Consider the following 27,296-nt stretch of genomic DNA (forward strand, 5'->3'; position numbering starts at 1 on the left):
CCTATGGGCAGATGACTGGTCAGCTACTTCGAGGAGCTCCTGGCCTAGCCTGGCCCCCTGCCCGTCGCATACTTCTGCCTCCCATTCGGCCTCCAAGATCTCCAGAGGTCCCCAGGGGAAGCCTGCCTGTCAGGCGTGGGCAAGGAAGGCGCAGTTCCAGCATGATCCCTGGGTACACGGGTATGTAACACACGTATGAACAAGCCCCCATTCTAAAACATGTGTCCCAAACACTAACAGAAATCTTCCTTGCCCCCTGCCCACCCAGGTTTTGTCCCCCAGGCACAGTTCATCTTTGCCAAGAATTGCAGCCAGGTCTGGGCTGAGGCTCTGAATGATTTTACTCAGTGGCACGGGGAACAAGGGAGTCAGGAGCTGCCAAAGGAGGTCAAGGGAGAAGACGTGGAGAAAGATCAAGAGCCCAAGCTGGAGCCAGAACAGGAGGTGGAGAAGGAGCCAGAGCTGAGGCAGGAAGTGGGACAAGTGAGATCAAGAAGGCTTGGCGGGGAGTGGTGAGGGGTTGGAGAGGGGAGCATTACCTCTGTGTAGGTTTGGGGTGGCCATGAGCAGCATAGCTTTGGGTACAAGGGATGTGGGCTTGACAGCCAGCTATACCTCCCTGGGAGCTTGTTAGAACACGGGCCGAATTTGATAGCCCTGTTTTCCTTCTGTCAACTTCCCTCACAAGGCTTCCCCCTATTCCATGGATGACAGAGATCCTCGAAAGTTCTTCATGTCAGGTGAGGGGAAGTGGGTAATGACCAAAGGCGTGGGAAGGCCCCCAGGAGATCCTCACTCAGTATCCCCATCCCCCCAGGCTTCACTGGTTATGTGCCCCGTGCCCGCTTCCTCTTCGGCTCCAGCTTTCCTGTGCTCACCAACCAGGCACTGCAAGAATTTGGACAGACGTACTCACGGGGGAGACCCCAGAAGGGTCTCAAACATCTCCCCTCACTTTCAAAGACCTACCCTCAGAACCTGGGTCTTTTACCTAACTATGGGGGCTATGTGCCAGGTGAGGATATCTCCAGAGGGAGGCTTTAGGGACTGGAATATTTGTGTGTGTGTCTGTGTGTGATGGGTGGAAGCAGTTTGGGGGATTGGAACTAACAGATATGGGGGATAATGGGTTATGTGATTTTATTATTGGGCAGAGAAGGAAACTGAGGTAGTTCACAGTGCGGGGTGAGAACCAGATTTTGGAGGGTCTAGGCGACTGGCTGAGAAATAGTTGGCTTTTCCATGCTACTGACTATAAGTGAGGGACTCTCTTGGCCACACAGGGTATAAGTTCCAGTTTGGTCGCACATATGGGCATCTCACCCATGATGCTCTGGGCCTCAGCACCCTCCAGAAGCAGCTCGTGGCATAGGTACCTGGACTTCGAGTTCTTTCTTCCCTTTTCATCTATCCCGGCCATCCTTTGGAAAGAGAGATGGGCTGGAGGGTGGGGGGAGGCACAAAGAGAAAAGAGAAAATGGGCTGGAGGCCAAGCACCTTTTTTATTAATAGGTGTAATAAATAAATAAATAAATACATAAACAGAAGCTTGGGCTCCTCCTCCGTCTTCTGACCATCAGGCTTTGGCCGCAGCCTATTTATAGTTGGGGGCTTAGGGATCTGGCCCCAATACTGTCACCCATCCTCCTCACCACTTGGCCCAGGGAACCCTGCAAATGGGCCTTCTGGTCACCTCTGTCCATAGGGACATGTTTGTCAGTACCCACAGAAGGGCTGGCCCAGATGGTCCGGGGAAATCCTGGCAGCCCAGTGCTGCGTCCCTTCCATCTTTTCCTGGGTGGAGATCTGGACGAGGTCACTGGGACAGTTAAGGGGGAGTAATTAACACTGAGCACAGGGATATGTGGCCCAGCTCTCAGTCTGCTCTCTGTCGCCAAGCCGAAGGTCTTGGGAAGGGCTCTCAGGCTCTGAGTCTGAGGGTTATGAGGGTCCCTGAGGCCACCAGCATGCACAGGGCCTCAGTTTTGGCTGCTTCCAGGAGTTGGACTTGGAGTTGGGGTCAAGGTCACGTAGGCCAGAGGCACCAGGCCTGTGTCAGGGCCACGGCTGCAGTGCAGCCAGTCTCCTCCGGCTGGTCCCAGCACCCGTAGGATATCTCCCTTGTGGAAGCTCAGCTGTCCGGGGCCTGTGGCCAGATGGTGGCATAGTGCCTTTACCTCACTGGGGAAACAACAAATGGAGGTCAGAGATACCCCACCCAAAGCCCAAAACCAGCCCCCCAATCCTTCTATATCCCAGGACTCACCATGGAGGCTTGGAGGGCAGGGCTGGAGAGTGTGGCTCCTGTAGGCTCTCCTTGTGCTCTGGCTCCCGGCGGGCGCCCACCGTCTGCGCCACTAGTTGGAACATGGACTTGTCCAGGCTCAGCCAGTCCGAGGGTAGCCTAGGAGACAGCAGCGGGAACCCTGGCTCCATCTGTGCCCTGGCTTAGATCAGGCTTCCCCACTTCCTCTGTATACACCATGGGCTGCCTCTCACCTGCTTGTGGGCCGGGCCTCCCGCTGAGCCTTTCGGGACCCAAAGAGGTGTCCCCATTTGATGCCTCCAGGTGAAGGCCCTGAGGATCCTGCTTCACTTTCTGCTGGAGGGGCAGTGGACCCTTCTCTCTCTCGACTACGCCTCAGCTCAGCCAGCACAGAATCAGGGGGGCTCCCCATCCAGAAGGGCCAGCCCCTGTCAAGAGTCTCCTCGGGGGCAGGGCAGGCCTCAGCTCCCTCTACTACTCCCTCTCGGGGTGGTGGCCCCCCGCCTCCTGCCCCTTTCTTTTTCTCACTGCTGCCAACACTGCTGTTATTGCTGCCACCACGGGGGAACCTAGAACCCTCAGTGGAGCCGTCGATGTATACCTGGGAGCTCTGCATGAGTTGGTACCACCAGCTAGCCTGCCCGCCTCGAGCCCTGCCACGCCCTAAACCCCCAGCTGCCTCTGCCACCTCTTCTGTCTCCTCCTCTTCCTCCTCATCTTCTCCACCTTCTGGAGCACCCACGCCCTTCACCCGCTCCCCATGGGCTGCCCTGTCCATGTCTCCAGGGCCCTCCTGGCCCCGGGCCCGGGTCAACTGCAGCGTTGAGTGGGCAGATAGCAGCAGGTCCTGGGACACCCGCAACAATTCCTTGTGCTGCCGCTGCTGCTGCCCACTTTGCAGCAGCCGGTGCTGGAACAGCAAGTCGAGGCTGAAGGGCAGCAGGGCCAGAGGCTGTAGTAGCAGCAGCAGCTCCTCAAAGAGGCCAGGGCACACGGTATGCGCTGCGCTCAGGAAACCCCATGGCTGGTAGTGGCTCTGGATGATATCTAGGGAAGAAAGAGAGAGAGGGATTGAGCCACACAGAGAAGCAAAGCCTGGCCTGGGGTGGGCCTCTGAAAGGCAACTTGGGAGAGCCACTGCATCGTGCTGCACAGGTTGTGGACTGTGCCACTTAGATGTACTGCACTGTAAATGATGTCCCCTTAAGTTGTGCACGCATTAACTCTACAACCGTAAGTGGCAGCCCAGAGTTCAGCCCAGAGTTCAGAGGTGTTGGGGTTCCTGGCCACCCTAACTTCCAGATTGCTTAAGTATCCTGCTGACTACAAGGCTCTAACACAAGCAGAAGCAGGAAAGGGACTTGGGTAGAAGCCCAAGCCTTGAGGATGAAAGCTTGTGTAGCTCCCTTCCCCACCCCAGCAACTGAAAAGACAGTTGTGCCTCCCTCTTTTGAGACTCCGAGGTCTGACCTATATTGAATTATCAAGACAGGACAGGGTTCTGGATATTACCTTCATGGGTATAGAGGTGATTAAACCAGAACTCCAGGGACCGGATGCTGTAGGGAGATAGGTGAAGAGAGTTGATTCTCATGTGGACATAGCCAGATGATAAGGTACAGAGGAGACAGACATGGGGTCAGACACAGTATAGGTGAACATCTCTCTTCTAAAGCAGGGATGCTACCTGGTTCATTTCATGTAATATAGTTCCGGAACATCAGTGGGGGTATGGGAAAGGGGTGAACATGTGATTAAACAGGCCGATCACTTCCTCCTAGAGCGGAGTTGGCTTGCACAAGACCCAGGAAATCAGGGCAGCTACTGAGTGAGAGGGAATGACCTGAGTCCATACTTGAGAATGAAGACTACTATGGCATGGGTCCCAAGATGGACTTAGGGTCAAGCAGGATTTGGAAGCAGTGCTGGAATTGAGAGGGTCAGGGTTTACAATATCCAAGGAAACAGAACCAGATTAATTTCCAAATAAGCCAGATCATAGATTTGTAAAAGCAGAAGACCATGTTGGTATCAGTGCCAGAGGGCTGGGGGTGTGGTACGGAACCAGTGACCTACTGGGGGAGGCTATAGCTAGGCGAGGCTATAGCTAGGTGGGGAGAAAGGGAGCCTGGGCCCTGGTCACAGATTCTACAGATCCCTCCTTTCTGTCTCAGTTTAGGGAGTTGCTTCCTCGGAGGCAGCAGAGCCCCGGGGAGAAGGCAGGTGGTTTGCAGATCTTTCTGTACCACATACTCACTTGAGCAGGCCGAGGATGAAGGCGTTGAAGCGCATGGTATGACTGGTGAGCTCTGGGAATTGGCTGATTTTGTTGTAGAGGCCGTGCAGGACCTTGGTGGATGGGCCTGGGAGGAAGCCTTAGTTGGAGGTCACATGCCCAATCTCTAGAACCCTAAATTCAGCCTGGGGTCCCCATCTTGTACCTCGCACTTACCTAGCTGAGTAGAAGCCTCAACCACACTCCATGGCATATTCTTACGTTGTCCAATGATGACGTCTAGCACAAAGGCCTTGAGCCCATCCTCCAGCACAGCCCGGACCGCAGGACACAAGTACTTTAGAACGAGGTGGCCTACATTGGGGCTTACAGAACTGTTCCCCAGCTTTGCCTGCAGATGCAGTAAGGAAGTACAGGAAATCATTTGAAGCCTGACCTTGGCCCTCTCTGACTCTTGTCGTCAGCCCTCATGGTGCTTCTCTTGCGATCCCCATCCCTAAGTACCAACTCTGGGTTCTAGATGAAAGAGAGCAAGGGAAGATGGTAGCGCAGAATAGATAGGGTCAGCAGGGTAGAGCTCAGCTCTCCAGGTTCTTGCCTACCTTTACCCCAGGATCCCGACTTGTACCAAAATGGGCCACAATGAGGTCTACAGCAGTGTTGACGGCTTTCACCAGCCCTGTAAGTGAGAACTTCATGTGACAGGTCCTTGGGCAACTCAGCTGGGACTAAGTCCTCAGTGGGGAGAGGGAAGGGCTTACACACACACATGCACATACACACACATGCACACACTCTCTCTTCTGTCTCTGCACATGGGTCTCACCAACGCACCGGGCCCTGGACCATTCTGTTTTGGCTCAATGCTCGGCCTTCCTGTTCTCACCTCCCAGCCTGGACCCACCTTAAGGATTCTATTGTTGAGACCTTCAGTGTCCTAACTTCCTTGCCCCCTTATTCCAATCCTGGATCAAACTAACTATCTGTCTTCCCTACTCAGACATCAGGCTACTGACTGCTGCTGGATAAAATCCAGGGCCACTCATACTGGTGACTGACAAAGGACACTTCTCTGAGGTGTGCCTAGTGGCACCCTCTGCTATGCTCTCACGGTGCCATGCCAAATCTTTGCCCTTCTTCTCAAGCCCTTGGTTCTACTTCCCAGAGAACAGAGGTCACTGGTCATGAATCCTTTCAACTTCCCTCTCCATCCCAAAGACATAACTGTATTATATCTCTCCTCCCTCCCTCCTGCCAGCCCCCTCAGTCCCTTTCCATCTTGGAAGAAGATGGCTGTTCCCCTTCTCACCCAAAGTTCTGCCCTCTCCCTAAGCTCTGAATCTCCCACTCTGCCTTTGAGACTTTAGCTTCATCCTTTTCCCTTTTAAAGCTTCTTCCTTTCAAAATCATGCTCAGTTCCTTCCCCACTATCTTACTGAAACTGCTCTTTCTTAGTTCAGTGGTGCCTTATTTGCTAAACAGAGTGGTTACTTTTCGGCCCATATCTTATTAGATGTTACCATCATGCTTACAGAAGCCGCTAGGCCATGTAGTACTTCAATTCCCCCTATTGGAGCATGTAGACATTTATTTATGACATGCAGTCTCCCTCACTATACTTAGGTCCCTGAGGGAAGAGACTGAAGCCTGATTCCTAAACATCTGATAAATGACCCTTGCTCACTTGCACAAACGCGTGGTACACAGTACACAGACTTCTTGTCCCAGTGTCTGTGCTCTCTAACTCCTTCCTGGCACTTGGAGTTCTAAGGCAGGGAAATATTCTGGAGGGCCAGGTAGCAGGGCAATAGGCACAAATGGGTAGTGACAATGGAATTCCTGGCCTGAGCTTGGGGTAATATCCACCTTTTTTCTGAAGCAGGTCAATGGAAATGGCTTCCGAGTTGCCATCTGGGGACAGACAAAACTCAGCTGGAGGTTTCTCAGTCAAGGAAAAGGGATCTTGGAAGTCAGGGCATGTCAGTGGTAACGGCTTCACTACTTGACCTGGAAAGAAGCAAAAAATCAATCCCAAGCAACTCTTTCTGAGCTGCGGCTCAGTTCCATTCCTCATACCCTCTGAGACATGTTCCTTTGGGACTGACCCCTTCTCTAACCCTTCCCAGCTGTGGCACAGCCTGCCCTGGGTGTACTGGGGACCTGGCCCACACACCATTCAGCCGGCAGTTCAAGTGGCCAGCAGCACTGAGGGAGCCAGGGAATTCAAAGATGGGGTTCCTTCGGGCCAGCCGAGCTTCCTGTGGCCTTCGGTCTAGGCTCCCTGACAAACCAGGTGGCCCTAGTGGGTTCTTCCTCCTGTATTCCCGCCACTTGAGTGCTTGAGGGGATAGGTGGTTGGCTGAAAGCAGAACAGATAGCAGAAGAGGTAGGCAAGAGTTAGCAGGAGACAGCATTCCAAATCCACCCAGTGGTCCCATATAAAACATGAGGGTTGGGAATGAATGCATATTATCCACAGATGCTGGGGAAAGAGATGCAAACATTTTACCCTCTGGCCCCAGGCTGGAGGATAAACCAAAGAGAATGAAGTACGTGGTGTGGAGGGTGGGGGCCGTGAAGCTCATACCATTACTGGGCCTGGAGGCCATGCTGCCCTCACCACCTCCCCGGGCCAGGCTCTCTGCTCGGCTGAGGCTAGATCTCCAGGAGCCCAGAGGAGGCAAGCTTCCTGTTTCATGGAGTCGGTACTCAGCCAAGGTCAGTATCTTCTGATTTTCCTTCTGCAGCTGCTGGGAGGTTGCAGGCCGGACAGCAGGAGGACAGGAGAGGCTCCATGGGAGTGGGCTTTCTGTGGCTGTGGACTGCCCTGGGGGAGGGGAGCACGAAGTGGAGGCAGAAGAGTCGGTGCTGGGCCCAAAGGGGCCAGCACTACGGATAGGGGAGTAACTGCCCAGGGGTGATGGCCGTGAGGTTTCTGGCTCAGGCCCAGCTTTCCTGGCACCTCTGTTGGTGGATGCATGTGACTCCCCTGAAGGAGCTGAGGTTGGGCCTTGAGCAGCGGGGGCAGCCAGTGAGGCAGGCTGCTGTACACGGCTGCAGCCTGAGAGGCTATAGAGCTGGGAAAGGCTGTGGAGGGCCCGGGCCTTGGCCAACTGCTTGGGGAAGTGGTGCTGGAACACGAAGGGCTGGATGGGCAGCGTGGTTGGCCTCTGCTCCTTGCTGTATCGAAGGACCGGTCGGCTCTCAGCACCACCCCCTGTGGCAACAGGGATGGAGAATGAATCAGATGGACAGACACTGAAACCCATATGAGAGGAAACACAGAAACCGAAGGGGAGATGATGCTCACTAGGGAAGGGGCAGGAGATGGGCAGGACCTGGGTTGTAGGAACTGAATAGGGTCGAGGTAATCCAAGTTGTGGGCTGGGACACTGCTCCTACTCTCTTTTGTAAAACTTTTCCTATTGTTTTTATGATATCGAATTGTATTATATTCTTGGCTGTTCATCCCTTCTTTATTTTCTCAACTTCAAAGGTGGGCGTGTCTTAAGGCTTACTTCTTATATCTCACTTTACACTTTCTCCCCTGCATTATTCAAATTTAGACATTCATACAGATGACTCCTGAACCCACAACTTTAGCCCCAACCTTCCTTTTGATCTCTAGATCATTCTGCTCTAGGGTTCTGCTTTCACTTAAAATTTGCTATTTTAAAACAGCTCATCCATCACCTTTCTCCTGATAACTTCCATTTCTGTCAGTGGCAGAACCACCATTTTCTTTGTGTCTAAGGCCTAAAGACTTGGAGTCAGTCACAGATTTTCAGGGTCAAGATATTATTTACTTCAAGCTTTTACTCATCATCCTCCATATCCACCCCAAGGCAGCCATATTTCATTCTTCAGAAAAATCTAACCATAATAAAATATTTCCTTCCTTGCAGCCAGAATCAGCTTCCTCTCCACCCTACTCCCACCCTTTCATGATCCTGGCATTGGAGCCTCAGAGTCCACATCAGCTCCCTCTACACAGAGGTGTGTTCCCCAAGACTGGTTCTCTCTTGTTTTTTTTCAGCAAGGTCATTGTCCCTCAAAACATGGGGCTCAGAACTAAACTGAGCACAAAACTCCAGGGCACTGCACAGTGGGACTGTCTTTGCGTTTGAATTCTGCTTCTAATAAAATACTGTAAACATCTGAATGAACACAAGATGGCGCCATAAGCAATCGCACGGTCTAAAACCCTGGGCGTGGCTCACTAGAACAACTCTGTGAAGCAGGAATTATATTCTTACTTGACAGATCAGGATTTGGAAATTCGGAGAGATCGTCATTTGTCCAAGGTCACACAACTAGGATTCTGCCTAAGCTGGAGTCTGACTCTGGGGCTAATGTTCTTTTTACTACATCGTACTACACATGAAATGGTACCAGGGTGGGTTTTCCTTCCCCTCATCTTTTTCCATTAATTTACTTCAGTGAGTCTCAAGGGGATGAATCACTCTCGAAGGACATTTTCACATGATACCCTCCTGTCATCCCAGTCAGTGCTTAGAGAGCAACTTCTGTCTTTCTCCCTTGCTCAGTATGCTCCAGCCATACTTCCTACTGTCCTCAAATATGTCAAGTTCATTAACATGGGGCATTTTGCACCTGCTGTTCTTTCTGCCCGAAACTGTCTCATCATTCAGGCATCAGCTCAAACATCACCTCTTCAGTAAGACCTTTTCTGACCACCTTAGCCCCTCTGGCAAATTATACTCTATGTCATTCTCCTGTTTTATTTTCTTTTAAGCATTTTTTCACTATCAGAAATTATCTTATTTGTTTATTGTCTATTATTCCTCATCAGGGCTCCAGAAAAGCAGGTTTATAAAAACTGTTCACCACTGTATCTCTCCGGTGCTTTATTTGGTGCACAGTAGGCATTGAATAAAGATTTGTGACTCCCCACTGTTACCCTTGGTTCAGGCCAACCTCACTGCATCCAGAATCTTCTTACATATATCAGCTTGCTTCCTAAAGTACCGATTTTATGTTATCCCCTGTAGTCGCTACTTCCCACAGAATAAAGTCAAATCTTTTCAGTCAGGTAGGTGTCCACACTAGCCATGGATTAGGCTCCTCTCCCTTCAAACTTCCACCCCTGCCCTCCTCATTATCGTCGCTCTTCCCACCACATTCCCATCTTTACGCACACTGCTTTTCCTGCTGGGAATGTCTTTTTCCTTTCTATTTATTCAAATATCATATTTCAAGGCTGAGCTGACCCTATCAGATAAGGCCTTCGCAACCCTAGCTTTATTACTTACACTCCCCTACATAAATTAGCGACTATTTCTACTCTTTTCAATATTCTCCCTACTAAGTTCCTAGAATAGGGTTTGAGGCAGAGGAATAAAATCAGGGAAGAATGGGAGCCTACAGTGGGGAGTGGGTCTCAGTTCTAGCCTGAGGGAAAAGAGACAATAAGTTTTCTCACTTTTCTATGTGACAACCCGTAAGAGAATTGGAGACAGACTACATTCACCCAAGTCTGCTCTTCAGTAGGTGACATAACCCCAGCCCCTCAGCTCCTCTTTAAAACAGAGTGCCAGGACCTCCAGGCAAGCACTAACTGGTTCAGAGGAGTGGGAGACTATCAAGTCCTCCCTTCTGGGGTCTATGAGTGAATCCAGTCATTTTAACTTTTTGGAAGTCCTTCCAAACTTCTGACTCATTCCGAGTTTGTAATCAATTAAACATCCCAAATCAACTCAAGTACCACTCACACATCAAACTTTACACTGGTCCCTGATTTATTAGTTCTTCCCGGATTTGGTAAGATCCTTCTGAATCTTGATTCTGCTGCTCAGGATCTCAGAGATCTCAGCTTCTTTTGTCATTCATGAATTCTCTAAATTGTGAGTCATTTTTTGATTTAAAAAAAAAAGGTGTAGAGCCAAGGGAAGAGGACTGTGGTAGGTCACTGAAGACTTATGGAACAGGACAGTATCTCGATATGAAAAGTCTTATCTGATAGAAAAAATACTTTTTATGCTTCTCCTCCCATCTCTGACCAAGACTGTTCTTGCCCTCAGAATGCCAGCCACAGCATCCCGTGCCCAGATACATCCACCAGACACTGCAGTCTACAAAAGGAGAAGGAAGCGGGTTCCAAAGGACTCTAGCCAATCCCTGCTGTTTCTGACCCCCCTCTTCCCCAGACATCCCCTGCTCCTACCCATGAAATCTCCTGCTGGACTCTGATCTCCCTAACAGCAGAGATAATGCCATTTATGGTTTTACAAACCCTTACCTTTGAGAAGCCAAGAGGTCCAACCTAAGGCTACAGCACAGCAAATTCCCCTCTATTTTCCTTTCCCCTGCTTTATCTCCCCCTTCCTTCCATACCTTCTGAGATCTGGCTTCCACCCTCACTACTCCTAAATGCTGCTTTTGGGATTCTTCAGCCTTAATCTTGGCGATTTCTCTTCAGAACTCATTTGGTTGAACCTAACTCTTTTTGAAACTTTCTCCTCCTATGGTCCTGTGACTTCACTCTCTCCTGGTTTTCTTTCTATTTTCCTGGCTAATTCTTTTTAGTCTCCTTTGAGGATGGCTCTGCTCACCCTTAAATAATGGTACCCCCAGGGCTTGTCCTGGTTCCCTTTATAGCTCCACACATTCTCCCTGGATGCTCTCATCCACTTGTAGCTTCCACTACCAATTTTATTCCAATAACTCTCCCATCATGGTGGTCTCCTGACCTCCAGGGATACTTTCTAATCCACCTTCCGCCCAAACAACCAGTGATACCTTTCTAAAATGCAAATCAAAACAGGCCACTATGCTGTTATATACGGGAAAAAAAAAAAAAAAGTGCCACTCCTCTGATTAAAATCCTTCAGTGGTTCCATCCATATCCCACTATGGCCATACCAAATTATTTGCAATTTCTGGAAAGCATCAAGGTATTCTGTGCCTTTGTGGTTTTGTATAGACTATTCTATAAGCCTAGAATGTTCTTCTTACAAGTCTCCGCAAAGCCAATTTCTACTTCTCTTTCTAGACTGTACTTAAATGTGAACTGTGTTGGCAGTCCTTTTCTGACATTTCAGTTTGATTTGGATATCCCTCTCATAGACCGAAAACACACCGTCTCTGCATTTTACTTATCTATTTCCTCTTCTGTTTCCATCTGTGGTTGAAATTCCTTGAGGGTAGAGTTTGTCCCTCTCATCTTTCTATACCAGCACTCACTTAACATAGGGCCTTTATAAAATAATTACTCAAATGTAATAAAAGAAATAGGGAAAGCGCTGGCCTAGGAGACTTAAAGGTCAAGTGTCAGGTCACAGACTCTTTGAAGAGTGGCTACAATCACTGATCGAAGAATGAACTTCACTGACACTGAGTGTGGTTTGCCTGTTGGACATATCCCTCAGCTCTTGGACATATCCCTTAGGCCCTGCAAATTCCTAAATGTCCAAAACTGAACTCATGCCTCATCCCATTTCCAGTAAATCTACTTCTGTGTTTGCAGTCCTTATTCATGTGTCATCATCTTTCCAGTTATCCAGACTTAGAATCACAATCTTCTCAGTGTTTCCTTTCTCAATACATCAGTCCGTAAGTCCTGTTGATTTTTATCTCCTCAGTGCATTTTTTTTATCCTCTAACTTCCTCCTTCCCATTACAATTGTAAGACATGCCCTGGACTGGAAAGATGATTGATCTAGGCTGAGGAACTTCTAGTCATATGGATGGGGTGGTTGGCAGGGCCCTATCACTGAGGAGGCCATTTATACATCCTGGTACTTTCCAGCCTCTAGGTTCCTTACCGTCAGCTCTAGCTCTGGCATCCCTCTGGGTATGGCTGTTGGCTGGGCTCCCTGGGAGAGCAGGCCCTGGATCCATCAATTGCGTCAGGGGGCCATGCCCAGCAGCTCTGAGGCCAGTAGGTGGCATCTCACTGGACTGGGGGCCCTGACAGACCTGGGTGGACCAGGGCTCTGGGCCAACTAAGTCCATGCCTGGCCCCAAGGGCATGGGTGGTAAGCTATGGCTACAGTGAGTGCCCTCATCCAGTGGGCCCACCCTATCTTGCTGGGCTTCTTGGATGGGTGAGAATTCCTGGGAGGAATCCCCAACGCTCACTCGAAGTGGCGGGGAGCCAGAGCCTGCAGCTTTCTTCCGGCCTTTCGCGAGCTCAGCAAAAGAGGTGACCCGCTTAGGTGGGGAGCTAGGTCCAGCCAGAGCTGTAGGGCCCTCACTCAGGCGCACTGGGCAACTCAACATGCGTTCCAGTGAGCCCAGGCGGACCGGAGGGCTGCGCTCGAGGCTGCGATCATAGCTTCGAGAGCGCTGACGTCCACTGCTCAGGTTGGGGGGTGAAATATTAGTGTACACTTGCCCCTCCATCACGGTGGGGCCCATGGGAGCTGCAGCTTCCGTGGAGGAACCCACTGCTTCTTGTTTCTCTGGCTGGACTTCTGGCTTCTGGAAGAGATAATACTCAGAGGGCTGGCTAGGGCCAGGGTCGGGGCCAGAGCCGGGTGCAGGACTTATCTTGGTGTGTTCCTCAGAGCAGCTGGTGATGGAAGAGCCAGCAGGGCTCGGGGATGATTGGGAAGACAGGTCACAGGTGACAAGTTTATAGTAATTCTGTGTGGCCACAACGAGACGGGCCTGGCTCTGGAAGCAGGCTGTGAGGTCAGCCACGGCTGGGCAGGGCTCACAGTGTGGGCGGTAGGAGTTGCAGTTGGCATCGAGCTCAGGAGATGAGGCATGAGGACAACCATATCCTCCTTCCCTTTCTCCACTATCAGGGTGGTGGGACTCACAAGACATCTTAGACTCAGCTGGGGAGGGTTGCAGGTCCAGGTAGAAGGCGCCAGGGTCTGAGTGGCTGCAGAAGGAAGAGTCGCTGCAAGATTGTGGGGCAGAGTTGAGATTGGCACGGGTGCCATGCATCTTGTTGTACAGGGTGCTGAAGGTGACCAGCACGCCATCTGAGCTGTTGCAAGAAGAGTCACTCACATAGCCCATGGACTGGTCAGCCGTCTCAGACTGACTGGATGTGCTACTGCAGCGGCAGTACTGGGCTCCTGAGGCTGAGCATCTGGCGTTCCTTGGGGATTCATCTGAACTGAGCTTCCATTCCTGGTCAAAGGAAAAGCCAGAGGTATCACTGGCTCCACCCCCACTGCCACTCCCACCAGGTCCCCCACACTCATCCAGCTCCATGGTCTCTGCTTCCAACTCTGGCTGGCAGTGGTGGCTACTGCTGCACTGCTGGGTATCTAAGGTAGTCACTGGTTCCTGCTCCTGCCCCTCCACCACTCCAGCCCGACTCCGTGTGGCACCCCATGACCTGACCGCTCTGGGGCCAGGTGGTGGCAGCTGGAAAGGGGAGAGATGAAAGGTGGGCTGGTCAGCCCCATGCAGGTGGAAGGACTGCTGGGTGGCACTATCACCAATGCCGTCGTCATATAGGTCACCAAGTCCTGGCTCAGCAACACCCTCCTGCAGCAAGAAGGGATTATGTCGTTTAGGGGCCCCAGAGCCTCTTCCGTCACGACCCCTACTCTTGGTGCTGCTGTCTGCAGACCTCGCAGATACCCCTGGAGCAGAGTGCAGACTGTTGTATAGCAGGGAGTCAGCTTGTCCTAGGTCTTGATCAGGCTGAGTGACGCCCAGCTCAGGTGGGCAGAATGGATTGGGTCTTGTGCTCCCACTACCTCCACTTGCCCCTCCACAGCACTGCCTGTCTGGGACTTGACAGTGCACCAGGGGGATGTGGTGGACGATGAGGGTCTCTCCAGTCAGCTTTGGGGGACTATCCATTTTGGAAAGTTCGAACAAGGGCATCAACAGCACCAGACACTGTCCCCGGAGCCCAATGGGGCAGAACACATTTCATCAGGAGAGCTTGGCACCTGGAGAGAGAAGGAAAGAAAGGGAACCTAATGTCACCTCCCTGGAAGTTAGGGACATGACCTTCCCATATTGTTTTCAGAGAGGGAAGAGCTCAAGAGGAGAAAAGACTCCGAGTTAAGATGCAGCTTGATAACACAGCCTAATAGGACAGAGGGTATCCGCCATACTTTTTGCACTACACAGGTCCAGCTCATGAGTTCCCCATTCATTTTAAGTTTCCCAGGCATCCACTTGTAACAAAAGGCCAGGCCCCTTTTAATACACATATGAAGATCTGGGGATCTCAGAGACAGCACTTTGTCCTCTTTCAAGGACCCTGTTCTTAGCAGTAAATGATGACTAGTCCTGCATACTAAAACAAACAAACAAACAAACAAACAAACAAAAAACTATGAACAGTGACATAACTAAGAAAAAACCATCTAGGATGTCCGAAAGGGATCTAGGCACTGAGGAAATATAAAGATGCCTTGGAAACAGCTATAACACATGAGTTTACACATGTGGGGAAAATCACAAATTATATATCATATTCTCATTGAAATAAGCCATAATTTTGCAAAGAAAGTCTTTTTTAAATATACCATATCATTTGACCCCTGTGTCATCTCAGACTCCTTTTCTCCTCCTCTGAGCCCTGGAACACTTGTCCCTCTCTGATGGCTATGAGCTAAGGATCTTTACTCTCCCTGCTGGAGCTTCTTGAATACAGAGACCAAAGGGCATTAGAGCAACTGCAAGTATGGCTGATGCCAACCTCTTCCTTCTCAATGGGGATGGGGGTCAATTTCTATCTCCTTTTTGTCACTAGCACAATATCACATAAGGCCTTGCAAACATAATACATTTTTAATAAGAGGATAAGAGGCATAACACATTCTTAATATTTGTCCAGCTCAGGGTATAGATCTTCTGAAGTGTCCAAATTTTGCCCAGTTTTAGCCTAAGATTTTCACCATGGGGGTCCTCTACAAAGTCTTCTCTTCTCAGTTTCACTGTGATAGGCTAAGGTAAAGTTCTCTCTTGCTCATGGTCTCCTGGCCCCAAGGACACAGCCTATACCAAGGTTCTCTGGTTTCTTGGCCAGACTGTGGAAGAACGGCCTCAAGTTCTAGTCTCCTGTGCTACCAAGTTCAGGTCCCAACAGTCTTCACTTGTTCAGACTACTCATATCCAATTTTTCCTAGTTCATTCATTTCTCTTCCTTCTCTTTTCATTCCTGTCATTTTCCTTTCACCCACCGTGAGTCTGGATCCCCCATTGCCTAAGTTCTCCATCATTTAGTTGAACTCTTAATATCACCAATTAAAAAAAAAATTAACTCATTTAGATCAGAGGATTATAGCTCTTCAATTTGGTGTAAAGTTAGGCAAGTCACACATGCTCAAGGACATCAATAGGTAATACACTAAAGAAAACATTCAAATGGCTAATAGTACATGTGTTAGGAATGCAAAATTAAAATATAATTATTTGTGTTAAGTTAAATTAAATTAAAATTTAAAAGCGAGTTATTTACTATCTTTCTTCTTCCTTTCCTTTCTGAGAGGAAAGCTACTTTGTTGGACTTCCAAGCCTTTGTGTGTTGATTGGGGTAATAAGTAGATATGGTGAAAGGCAAAAACTAGAAAGGCTAAACTGAGCTTCAAGATTAAGAGTTATAGAAAAAACATGGGAATAAATCTTTGTTATCTTAGATTAGGTGATGGTTTCTTAGATATGACACCAAAAGCACAAGTGACAAATCAGAAAACAGATAAGGTGAACTTCCTAAAAATTAAAAACCTTTATGCCTCAAAGGATAACACCAAGAAAGTGAAAAGACAACCCACAGTGTGGGAGAAAATATTTGAAAATCATTATTTGATCTGAACATATAAAGAACTCTTACAATTCCACAATAAAAAGATATATAACCCAATTAAAAACTGGGCAAAGAACTTGAGTAGACATTTCTCCAAAGAAGATGTACAAATGGTCAGTAAGCATATGAAAGATGCTCAACATCATTAGTCATTAGAGAAATAAAAACCACAATGAGATACCACTTCCTCCCCACTATGATGGCTAAGAAAAAAAGACAGACAATAGCAAAAGTTGGTGAGGAGGTGAAACACTCAAACATTGCTGGAGGCCTTGTAAAATGGTACAGCCGCTTAGAAAAACAGTCTGGCAGTTCCTCAAAATGTTTAACACAAAGTTACCATATGAGCCAGCAATTCTACTCCTAGGTATATACCCAAAAGAAATGAAAACATGTTCACATAAAAGCCTGTATATAAATAATCAGAGCAGCATTATGCACAGTAGCCAAAAAAGTGGGAATAATGCAGATGTCCATCAACTGATGAATGGATAAACAATGTGCATACACACATAACAGAATGTTTAGCAATAAAAGGAATGAAGTACTAGTACGTGCTACAACATGAATGAACCTTAAAATGGTAAGTGAAAAACCGAGTCATAGAAGGCCTCTTTGTATAATGTATGAGTCCATTTACATGAAATGTCCAGAATAGGCAAATCCACAGAAACTGAATGTAGATTACTGGTTGCCTAATGGGAAAACTAGGATGGGAAGTGACTGCAAATGGATCTGGAGGTTCTTTTTGGGGTGATGCAAATGTTCTGAAGTCAGACAGCAGTGATGGTTATACAAATCTGCGAATGAAATCAAAACTATGGAATTTTATGGTATGTCATTATATCTCAATTTTATAAAAGGGTGAATTTTATGGCATGTGAATTGTATCTTAACGAAGCTGTTATTTAAAACATTTTTTAAAATAGAAAAAAAAGGAGGGTTTGTGGGAAGAGGGAAGAAGAGGTAAGAAGGGAACCAGTACTGAGCAGTGGAGGGTACTGGGCATTTGCAGAGACAAAGTGAGAACGAGACGAGAGGAACAGCTGCCTTAAAGTGAGAGAATTTGTAGAGAGAGATAAAGAGGATTTTTAGGAAGTTTTCCTGTGAGGTACATGAGATAATTTTTCCTCCACTCTTCTCATTTCTTCTACTCCTTCACCAAGAAAACTTTGGGTTCAAATATATTTGCCACAAGGATAACAGAAAGTTGGAAACAGCCTAAAATTCCAATAATAATTTTAAAATGTACAGAACAGAGTATCATTAAAATAACGTTGTGTTAATATAATTATCAGCTTGGGAAAATGTTTACAAAATATTAAGTGAAAACAGCAGATTATAAATAGGATGTACAGTATGACACCATTCTTTATAACTAAATATATCTGTCTTAGTCCATTCAGGCTCCTATAATGAAATACCTCAGACTGGGTAGCCTATAAACAGCAGAAATTTATTTCTTACAGCTCTGGATCCTGGGAAGTCTGAGATCTGGGAAGGTGACAGCATGGTTTCGTTCTGGTGAAAGCACTCTTCCTGGTACCGGCTAGCGCCTTCTAGGTGTGTCCTCACAGGGTGTAAGGGACAAGGGATCTCTCTGGAGCTTGTTTTATAAGGGTACTAATTCCATTCATGAGAGCTCTGCCCTCATGACCTAATCACTTCCCAAAGGCCTCTACCTCTTATTATCATTACCTTTGGGGGTTAGGATTCAATTCAACATATGAATTTTGGGGGACACAATCATTCAGACCATTACTCTATGCATAGAAGAAAATTCAAAAGCATATACAACAAATGTTAACAGTGTTTCTCTGCGTTGAGTGATATTGCATTATTTTTAAATTTATTCTTTTCATTTCATCTGTATTTTCTAATTTGTATAGGATAAATACCCATTATGTACATAATTCAAACAGTTTTTTTCTTCTTTAAACACCACAGATACTGTGGGTTTGGGGCTTGGGGCGGGGACTTCCTCTTACATATGATATTAGCTTTCCCTAGGATCCAGGCCATAATCCGAGGTCTGGACTAAAGGGAGCATAGAGAACTTTCTTGTTCTCTATGAACAAGAGAACTTCCACAGGGAGTACCTATGGGCTACGACCATTACTTGATCTTTACTTCGATTAATTCTGCCCCCCCACCCCATTTTAAAGCACCATTTTCAAGAAGCATTCACAAGTATACACACATAAGAATTTATGATTCTGACTCATAAAACCATTACTGGGTCATACATGCATTCAAATGGAAAAACATAGTGACACACAGTTTAAAAAGCTGATAAAAAGAACAAATGGATAAAGAAGATGATAAAAAACCTTTGGCTGCAGGGCTCTGACAGTTGTATTATGAGGTTATGTTTACATATCTGTTCCCCAGACTAAAGTGCAGTTCCTTGAGGTCAGAAACTGTGATACATTCAACTCTGTGTCCCTGGAGCCAATACATAGTGTTTGGAACACAATTGTTTGGTTATTTGTTTGACTTTTATTTTACCCACTTAAAAATTAACTTGTCCTTTTTTTTTTTTTTTGAGTTTAAGGTTTTTTTGTTTTTTGTTTTTTTTTATTCTGGATATAAGTCCTTTGTCAGATATATATGTCCTGACAATATTTTTTCTCAACCTGTGACTTGCCCATTTGTTTTAATGGTTTTGTGTTTTTTTAACTAATAGAAGTTTTTAATTTCATGAAGCTCCATTTATCTTTTGGTTTTTTGCCCCCCTTTTATGGTTAAAGCTTTCTGTGTCTTATCTAAGAAATCTTTGCCTATCCAAGAAAAAAAAAAATTTCCTGTTTTCTTCCTAAAAAGCTGTAGCGTTTTAGGTTGTGTCAAATCCTATTTTAAGTATAAAGCTTTTTCATTGGTTGATTTCATTTTATTTTATATTTTTGTATCTCAGAGGTCTTATTTCTTCCTGATCTCCAAATAGCCAAGAGAAATGCTTGCCAATCATTCCTTCACAAACTCCAGTTCAGCCAACTAAGGTGAAGTTCTGCAGGCACCTCATGAGATTTGGATTAATGGCTTCTTCCCCGCCCCCTAACTTTCACAGTTTTTATAAAGCACTTTTTAATGAATGTCATCTCATTGATCCTCACAATTCACCAAAGTGGGCAGAGCCACTTTCATTTAAAAAATAAGGAAAGCAATATCCAGAAAAATGAAATGACTTGCCCAAGATCAGTGAATAAAAACAGACCACAGAGTTAAGATGAGACTCAGAAATCCTTTTAACCTTTTATTCTTGACCCGTTAAGAATGTAATAAGACTGTATTGTACACTGCCTTGATTTCAAACACCATAGAGCACACTTAGTGAGAGTATGTCTCTGACTTCTTTCCTGGGAGTGCCTTGTTTTATAACAAGATAAGTTTAATACTGTGGCCCATGAACTCTAATAAAGGTGAAGAAAAAACAATGAGGTGGGAAAGCTCTTTCCAGACTCCTACATAGTTTGTATTTATCTGTTTTTCTGTTCTCTGAACTTACTGTCCCTTTCATATTACTGTCCCACGCTCTAATAACACTCTTCGATCCCACCTCTGCACCAGTTCCCAGCTCTCATCTCCCTGTCCCATTCATAATCCCTGAGGACCTTTCCTCTGCTCTGTAGTTCACATTCCTCAATGCTTCCTGAGAACTAAAACACTCCCGTGACTTCTCAATGTATTCTCCAACCACACATCTGCACGATGTGGAACTACCAATTCCTATTAACATGGATTTTTTAATCTTCTACCAAGGTGGTCAATAGAAATTTAGGTAACTTTGTGCAGGAAAACGTTCTGAATTCCAGAAGAAAGGTTTCACCTGTCCTCAGTCATCGGCATCTTTCTGCCAGTTACAGAACCCCTTCCCCCCTTTTTTTGGTCTCCTGAAGGAGGATGGGAAAGACAGTGGCAATTAGTTGCTATTCCCTAGCAATCTGACCTTGACCTGAGGTCCGAGGAGGATAACCTTTTTCCTGCCTGGGACCTCTCTTGGGCAGGACTGAAGGGAAGAGAGCAGGAGGTAGATTCAGGAGTATCAGCTTATGCTTAGGTCTCTTCCTGTTAAGAATCTGTTTAAGTCTGTATAAGACACTGATTATAACAGGTCAGGTGCCCTAGGCATTACAGTGACTGCCCCTCCCTCCCATACCGTGGAGCCTCTTGATCAACACTCTTCATCTCTCTTTCTTACTCCATCCTTACCTGGAGCCAGGTGGCTCCCATAGCAACAGAAGATACAGTATGTGTGCATGTATGTATGTTCAAAGGGGAAGGATAGGCCTGATGCTTCCCAGCCCTCGCTCTTGAAAGCTGTGTGGATCCTTGCATGTTCTCCATTATAAACTTGTAGTAGCTTTAGGGGTATCTCCTCCAATTTAGCCTTTGTTTCTAGATGTGACCCCTTCCACCCTGACCTGTATTATAGCAGCTTGATTACAAATGCCCAGAAAGGAAGGAGCGGCTGTTCTGCTTCTTGATAAAATAGCATCAGCCCAAGCCTCTGCTTTTCCGTCTCTGCACCACAGCCCAAATGTATGCATGGATCAGCTTGTCTCATGTTTGCTCTCAAGCTCTCATTCTCTCTCTCTCTCTCTCTCTCCCTTTTGGAAAGACAAAGCCAATTCTCAGAAGCCAGAGCCCAAATGTGCAGATCCGTTATTCTAGCATCCCTGCCCTGCCCCTCCCCCCAGCTCCACTGAGCCATACCTCTGCAAGGAGCCTTGAGCTGAACCCGGAGGCTTCTGTTCCTTTTGCACTCCAACCAAGCTCTACCTTGACAGTTCCAGCTGAGGCACTGTTCCACGGGACCACACAGGGGGAACTGGGCCGAATTCCTAAGATCTGATTTCTGCTAATACAATGGCATCGTTGCTAATGCAGGGAGGCTGCGCAATCCCAGCCCCAGTATCCTTGCTGCTGCTGCCGCTGCTGCCGCTGGTGCTGCGGTGACGTTGCTGCTAAGGGAAGGGGGAAGGGAAAGGAGGAGGCATGCCCACAGCACGGCCGCTCAGCCTCCCTCCCTGTCAGTCCCTCTGGGCCTTTAGTCTAGGGAAGGGGGAGGGTAGAGAAAGAAGTCAGCCACTGAGGGCAGGCGGTGCTGGAAGATGAAAACTCTCAAGGCAGCAAAGGAAATTAGGGAGAACGTTGGGCCTACTCCTCTCTTGTCCTTAGGAGTCTCAGGGAAAAGTCTGGGCAGAGGCTTAGAGCTTCCTTCCTTCCTTAGGCCCCTCCTTTTAGATCTTGGCCAGAAACCTCTCCCTCCTCCTCTTGCCCACTCTGAATGACTCCTTGTTTTCCAGCTTTTTCCTTTCACTAGGATTCCAGACTAGCCTCAGGGTGGAGCTGCCAGCCTGGGAGGGGGTTCCTGAAACTCTGAAGGGAGATTGTAGGGACCGGCAGTAACACCGAGTTCAGTCCTTATGGATATACAGCACTAGGCTCTCCAACGCGTGCCTCTTCAGAGATATGGGGTCTGTCTCAGAAAAAAGACTGGGCCACACACAGGCTTTTATATACAGGGTGGAAGTGAGCCTTAGGACCTAGCTGGCTTCAGGCCTCCTTCCTAACACAGGGTCTAAGTTCCTTGGATCTTCAGAGGGTCTGCTAATGTGGCTGGAGTAGAGCCTTCCCCTCTCACCTACATCAGTTTTGGTCAGTGCTGACTGAGTGGGGTCCAGTTGGATCTGCAGGGCAGCAGGATTTATTTGGGCAAGGATCCAGGAGGCCTATCTTCCTAGGAAAAGGAAGGCTAAGGAAAGGAAGTATCTACTTTGGTCCAGAAAATAAATCTGTTCTACTTGTAGACCTGCAGAGCCCTCCACCCAGTCCTTGCTTCACCCTTCTTAGGTTCTGGGCCAGTTTTATGAGAATCAGTAAACACCAGAGAAGCCACAGCCAGAGCCAGTAGTATAGTAAGTAGCATTACTGTCTCTGTCCACTTCATGCCACTGCCCCTTGCTGCCACCCTTGAACACAGAGATGGTCTCAAGCTGGACTTAGCCCTCAAGCACTAGCCCTGCCCCAGTGCTGACTACTCTCTGGACTCCACAGCCAATCCCTTGGATTTCAGATCCCTTGAACAAAACCTTAAGTCCACTAGCCAGGACCACAGGAAAAGGAAGGCTAAGCAGCCATCACTTGGGATCTAGAAGAAATGTTGTTTCTTTCCCCTTACTGCTTTTTCTATTCCCTGTGAAATTCATGCTGAGATGAGCTGAATTGTAGAGAGAACAGAAGTGACTAAAGACCCCCAAACCTATTTCCAACTTTGACTTATTTGAGGGGCAATGGACCTTTGATCCTACAAAGCAGGAAACAATGAGGAAGAGAAGGAGAGAGGGAGGCTGCAGTTCATAAAACTAACTAACCATTAGTGATCCTCACAGGGAAGTAAAAGGAATAGAAATGGTGTCATTGTACTTCCCTCTCCTCTGGTTGATACAGACCTCAAAGGGGTTTGGATAAGCAGCTGTTAGGTTAGGGCAAAGTCAATTTCCATGACCAAGTGCCCGGAGTTCTAGCTTCTTATTATAAGAGTTCTGGGCCCAGGATCTTCATCCCTGAAATTTCTGTGAGGCTAAGCCATGCATTGCACTGGAGAGCCATTTAGGAAATGTTTCCAGTTGCCTATCAAAGGTGGCAGCTCTCATATTTCCAATGCTTGGCTTACTTCACTGCATCACAGACCACATCGTCATTTATGTTCTGCCCACTACTGCCCAAGACCTATAAGGCTTCTGATAAAAGATCAAATTATTTTTTGGCTAGACACAAAAGACAAATACTGTCACATTAGAAATCTCAACTGCCTCTTAATTAGTCTTCTTACCTGCAATTTACTTTCCAGATTCATCTCCGTAAAGTATCTTCATTCTTCAGTATGTGACTCCTCCTGCCCCTTTTAATGGTTTCCCATTACCCAGAGAATCAAGTTTAAACTTCTCAATTTGGCTTTCAAAGTCCTCCATCTTGGCTGTCTACTGGTCCTCTCTACTACATTCAATCATGTAGTCCTTCAAACCTGTTTCATAAACTCATTTCCACTCTGTTGCCTTTGATCAGATTCTTCTGCCTGTTATATTTGACTATACTCAGAATTATCCCAAACCTATAAGGCCCAGACCAACTCCTCTATCAAGTCTCCACTGATTAGAGCCAGAAATGATCTATCTTCTGAACCTGTGGCTGGCTACAGGCTGCTGATCTTACAGACAAGGAAAAATCCCACAAAAACCAGGGGGTCAATATAGGATTGCCAAATCTTAATACTGTCAAGTAGTATCATTAAAAAAAGAACCCAACACCTTACATTAACTATCATCATCATTTTATAAAAGAAAACATACTGTCATTATTTTTCTCATTTCATTACATACTGATGCAAACTTCATCAGAAACCAATATCAGCTCTTGAGAGCTTTTGATTAAGTGAATCATTTCTCACCTTACATGGTTGTTGTTCTTTTTTGCATGTCCACTTTAATGTCTCTTCTAGACTGCAAAGTTCAAGTTATTTTCATCTTTGTATCCCCAATATCCAGTGCATAAGACAGTATAATTTTTATTTTGTGTTTCCCATAAAACCTAGCACAGTGCTCAGAGTCTTGCAGAATGAGAGTGGTCTAAAAAGAGATGTTCCTTGAGTATAAATGAGTGAGTGGTGGACAAATATGACTCGAAAGGCTTGGAAGAGAAGACCCTTGCTATTCACGTGGGGGAATAAAGGTCTATTAAAACAATCTTAGGAAAAAAAATGGAATGACTCTTCATGACCTTGATTTAGGCAACACATTCTTAGACATGATACCAAAAGTACAAGTGACAAAAGAAAAAGTGAACTTTATAAAAATTTAAAATTTGTGCTTCAAAGGATACAATCATGACAGTGAGAAGACAACTCACAGAATGGGAGAAGATACTTGCAAATCATATGTCTGATAAGGGACTTCTATCCAGAATATGTAAAGAAGTACAGAACTCTTACAACTCAATAATAAAAATACATATAAATTAAGAAAAGGGGTAAAGGGTTTGAATAGGCATTTCTCCAAAGAAGACATACAAATGGTCAACAGCACATTTAAAAAAATCTCAACATCATTAGTTATTAGGGAAGTGCAAATCAAAACTAAAATGAGATACCACTTTACCCTACTAGAATGGCTAAAATAAAAAAGACAGATTCTAACAAGTGTTGATGATGATGTGGAGAAATAAGAACCCTCATACATTGCTGGGAAGATTGTAAAATGGTGCAATCACTTTGTCTTTTATCTTAGCCGTCACTGGCAGGTCAACCCAGGGACCTTAGATAATTCCCCATTTCTTTTGTTTTTTCAACATCGAAATTCTTAAAAGAATGAACTTTGTTAATTCTACTTCCTCTTTAATTATTTCTTAAACATCAGAAGTCTGTCTGATTGAAATACTTGAACTGTCTGAAGCAGTTATAATTTTCGAACTTATAATATTTAAGTTGTGACACTTAGCCATCCTCTCCTGTTGAAACTCTCTCCTTTGTTTTCTATAACACCAATCCTCCTAGTTCTATTTCTTAGATCATTCTCTTCATTTTTTAATTGGCCCATATTTAAATGTATATTTACAACAAGGCTCAGATCTGAAGTCTGCAACCTGCAAAGTGTTTAGCCCTTCCTATTATGCTGTTGATTTCTAAACATTACATTCTTTCAAAATCAAATTTCCAATAGCTAGGTATTTCTTACTATTACTTCAAATTTAACACAGCTAAAGCCAAACTGATTTTTCTATTTCAAATCAGCTTTCTTTGGACTACTAGTAAGACAAGCTTGAAAATGTTAAGAGTTATTGGGACTCTCTATTCACATCACGCTGAGTCTTCCTTCTAATTTTTTAGGCATTGATCTCAGAATATATTGTGCCTTTACTATATTCTAGCTATTATGCTAAGCACTTACTTATATTATCTCATTTGATCCATATAGCCACTCTCTAAACATGGCCATGTTTGTTTGATAAAGCTACTGGAGGGCAAGCTCAGCAGGGTTAGCTAGCTTTTGGAAGGTTAGCTTAGCCTGAGAATAGCATATTTGATGAGAAGGAGGAGAGGAAGGAAGGAAGATGAAAATCAAAAGTCTGAGTTTTAGTAAAGTGCTTAGTAAATAAATCTTCAATGCCAAGATCTTAAACTCTTAACCCTTCATTTCTCTCCATTTTCATACTAAGGATAGAAAGATGACTGAACAGCTATGTCTTCAGTCAATACTTCCCTACCATTTATTCCCACAGTCATGACCATAGAGTAAAGGTTGCAAGGTGACAGCCTGATAGTCACATCTTGAGTGTCAACAGATATTATGTAGCTTGCATAGTAAAAATGCCACCAGAAAAATTTTGGAGATTTCTAAAAAAAAAAAATCTGGATTTCCAGTTTGTCTTGCTTGGAAAAAAATCAGAAGAACTGACCACACTGGCCCTCATTCCTAGATGGTAACAATCAGCTAGATTTGAGAAATGGCTGCCCTCATAAGATGGGCATATGCCCTTCAGTTTGACATGTTCTCACCACTCTTTATGGTCTTTGGTACCTAGCCAGCTTCACTGGTTCACTTTACTCATTTGTATTATTTGCCTGGATTCTATAAAGCATTTGAGTTTACAACCCTTTCCCAGAGTAACAGTTATGCTTTTTCTTTAAATCCCCTCCCCACTCAATTTACCTCACATTACCACAACAGTGTTCACTGCAGTATTACTTGCAATGGCAAAAATTGAAAATATTCTGAATATCCAATAGAAAAATAGCTAATTAAATAGTGGTCTAGCCATGCAATGGAATATAATGAAAACATAGAAATTATGTTTATAATGAATGTTTACTGGTACAGAAAAAGGCTTAAAAGTAAATAAGAAAAGTAGGATATCAAATTGTATAGAAAGACTTCTGCTTCTTGCATTTCAGTGAATAAGATGTTATGGGACTCCCTTCTGCAAAAAAACTAGATTCTGTATAACGTAAACTTTTTAAAGCATTTCAGGGCTCATAGTAAATAGGAAAAATCTGAGGCTACTACCCCCACCACTCAAAAGGGGAAAAAATTATGAGCTGCAGAGTAAGCAAGGGTGAGGGGACCAGAGTTCCTTGTGAGCCAATTCACCAAATATTTTAATTATGGTCAGAATGACAAGACTTGCACTACTGGAAAGGTGAGGGAGCTAAACCCGAGACTCCCACATTAAGCTGAGACCCTTGAAATATGCTCAGTGATCCAGGGTTGGTGGTTCCCCCCACTTTTGACATAAGCAGATACAGATCTTCTCTGGAGGAAAATATCCCCAACTTAAGTCTATAGGATTCTCAAAATTAAAGAGCAAGAAAAAAAATAGTTTATATTAAAGATCACAAATACACATGGGAAGCAAGATATCATGAATGAATGACAGAGAAAATAACAATACATTTAATCTGCAAGGATTTCAGATATTAAGAATGTCAGATACAGAATTCAAATCAGCTACGTATGAAATGTTTTGAATACAGGATAAAAATCTCAAAGATAATCAAGTAGCAACAGATTATTAGAGAGATGCAGGGGTGGTGAAAATAAAAACATGTATGAATATAATAAGCATTGGTTACTGAGCATTCCTAGGCCTGGACCAGACTATTTCATAGGGAGTCACTAGGTGAAAACAAAGATGTGGAGGCTAAGGGGAGATACATTATACTTCCTGCTATAGATCCAACAGTAGCTTACTCAAAAGAGTGTGTGAAAGTACTCTATAAACTAAAAGCATTTTACAGAAATGTAGACCATTGCTATTACTCTTTAAAAATGCTAGCATCCATTGATGATTTTTGTCTGAATCAGTTATTTACTGTGATGGTTGAAAGATGATTTTTTTCTTCTATTATTCCTTCTACATTTATTAGTTGATATTCTAATATAAGAAAGATTTCCCTTTGCCTCCCTCACTCCCTCCCTGCTTGCTTTTCTTTCCTTCCTTCCTTCCTTCCTTCCTTCCTTCCTTCCTTCCTTCCTTCCTTCCTTCCTTCCTTC

At 45.7% G+C, this 27,296-nt stretch overlaps 2 protein-coding genes across 5 annotated transcripts in view; one reads left to right on the top strand and one right to left on the bottom strand.

Annotated features, from left to right (window-relative positions):
• FAM166B (family with sequence similarity 166 member B) overlaps positions 1-1,504 on the top strand; it is a 2,821-nt gene extending 1,317 nt beyond the window's left edge. Inside the window, 5 exon segments of the mRNA XM_006916021.3 lie at positions 1-180; positions 269-483; positions 689-740; positions 818-1,015; positions 1,284-1,504. The exon segment at positions 1-180 is cut by the window's left edge and continues 40 nt beyond it. Of these exon segments, the coding sequence (XP_006916083.1) occupies positions 1-180; positions 269-483; positions 689-740; positions 818-1,015; positions 1,284-1,372 (734 nt within the window). The 3' untranslated portion in view covers positions 1,373-1,504.
• Positions 1,484-27,296, bottom strand: part of RUSC2 (RUN and SH3 domain containing 2) — a 48,534-nt gene continuing 22,721 nt past the window's right edge. Inside the window, exons 1-12 of one of the 4 annotated variants that reach the window (XM_015592675.2) lie at positions 20,962-21,922; positions 12,287-14,383; positions 7,090-7,719; positions 6,676-6,861; positions 6,369-6,509; positions 5,105-5,181; positions 4,719-4,893; positions 4,524-4,629; positions 3,779-3,825; positions 2,500-3,313; positions 2,267-2,404; positions 1,484-2,181 (exon numbers count right to left, since the gene is read on the bottom strand). In XM_015592675.2, the coding sequence (XP_015448161.1) occupies positions 1,980-2,181; positions 2,267-2,404; positions 2,500-3,313; positions 3,779-3,825; positions 4,524-4,629; positions 4,719-4,893; positions 5,105-5,181; positions 6,369-6,509; positions 6,676-6,861; positions 7,090-7,719; positions 12,287-14,315 (4,545 nt within the window). In that variant the 5' untranslated portion in view covers positions 14,316-14,383; positions 20,962-21,922 and the 3' untranslated portion in view covers positions 1,484-1,979. Of the gene's footprint in view, positions 2,182-2,266; positions 2,405-2,499; positions 3,314-3,778; positions 3,826-4,523; positions 4,630-4,718; positions 4,894-5,104; positions 5,182-6,368; positions 6,510-6,675; positions 6,862-7,089; positions 7,720-12,286; positions 14,384-20,961; positions 21,923-27,296 lie in introns of those variants that run through there. The other 3 variants (XM_025049715.1, XM_006916020.3, XM_025049717.1) reach the window with 3 other exon arrangements.

The sequence above is a fragment of the Pteropus alecto genome, unplaced genomic scaffold (assembly GCF_000325575.1).
Source record: "Pteropus alecto unplaced genomic scaffold, ASM32557v1 scaffold206, whole genome shotgun sequence".
NCBI classification, from domain to species: Eukaryota; Metazoa; Chordata; class Mammalia; order Chiroptera; family Pteropodidae; genus Pteropus; species Pteropus alecto.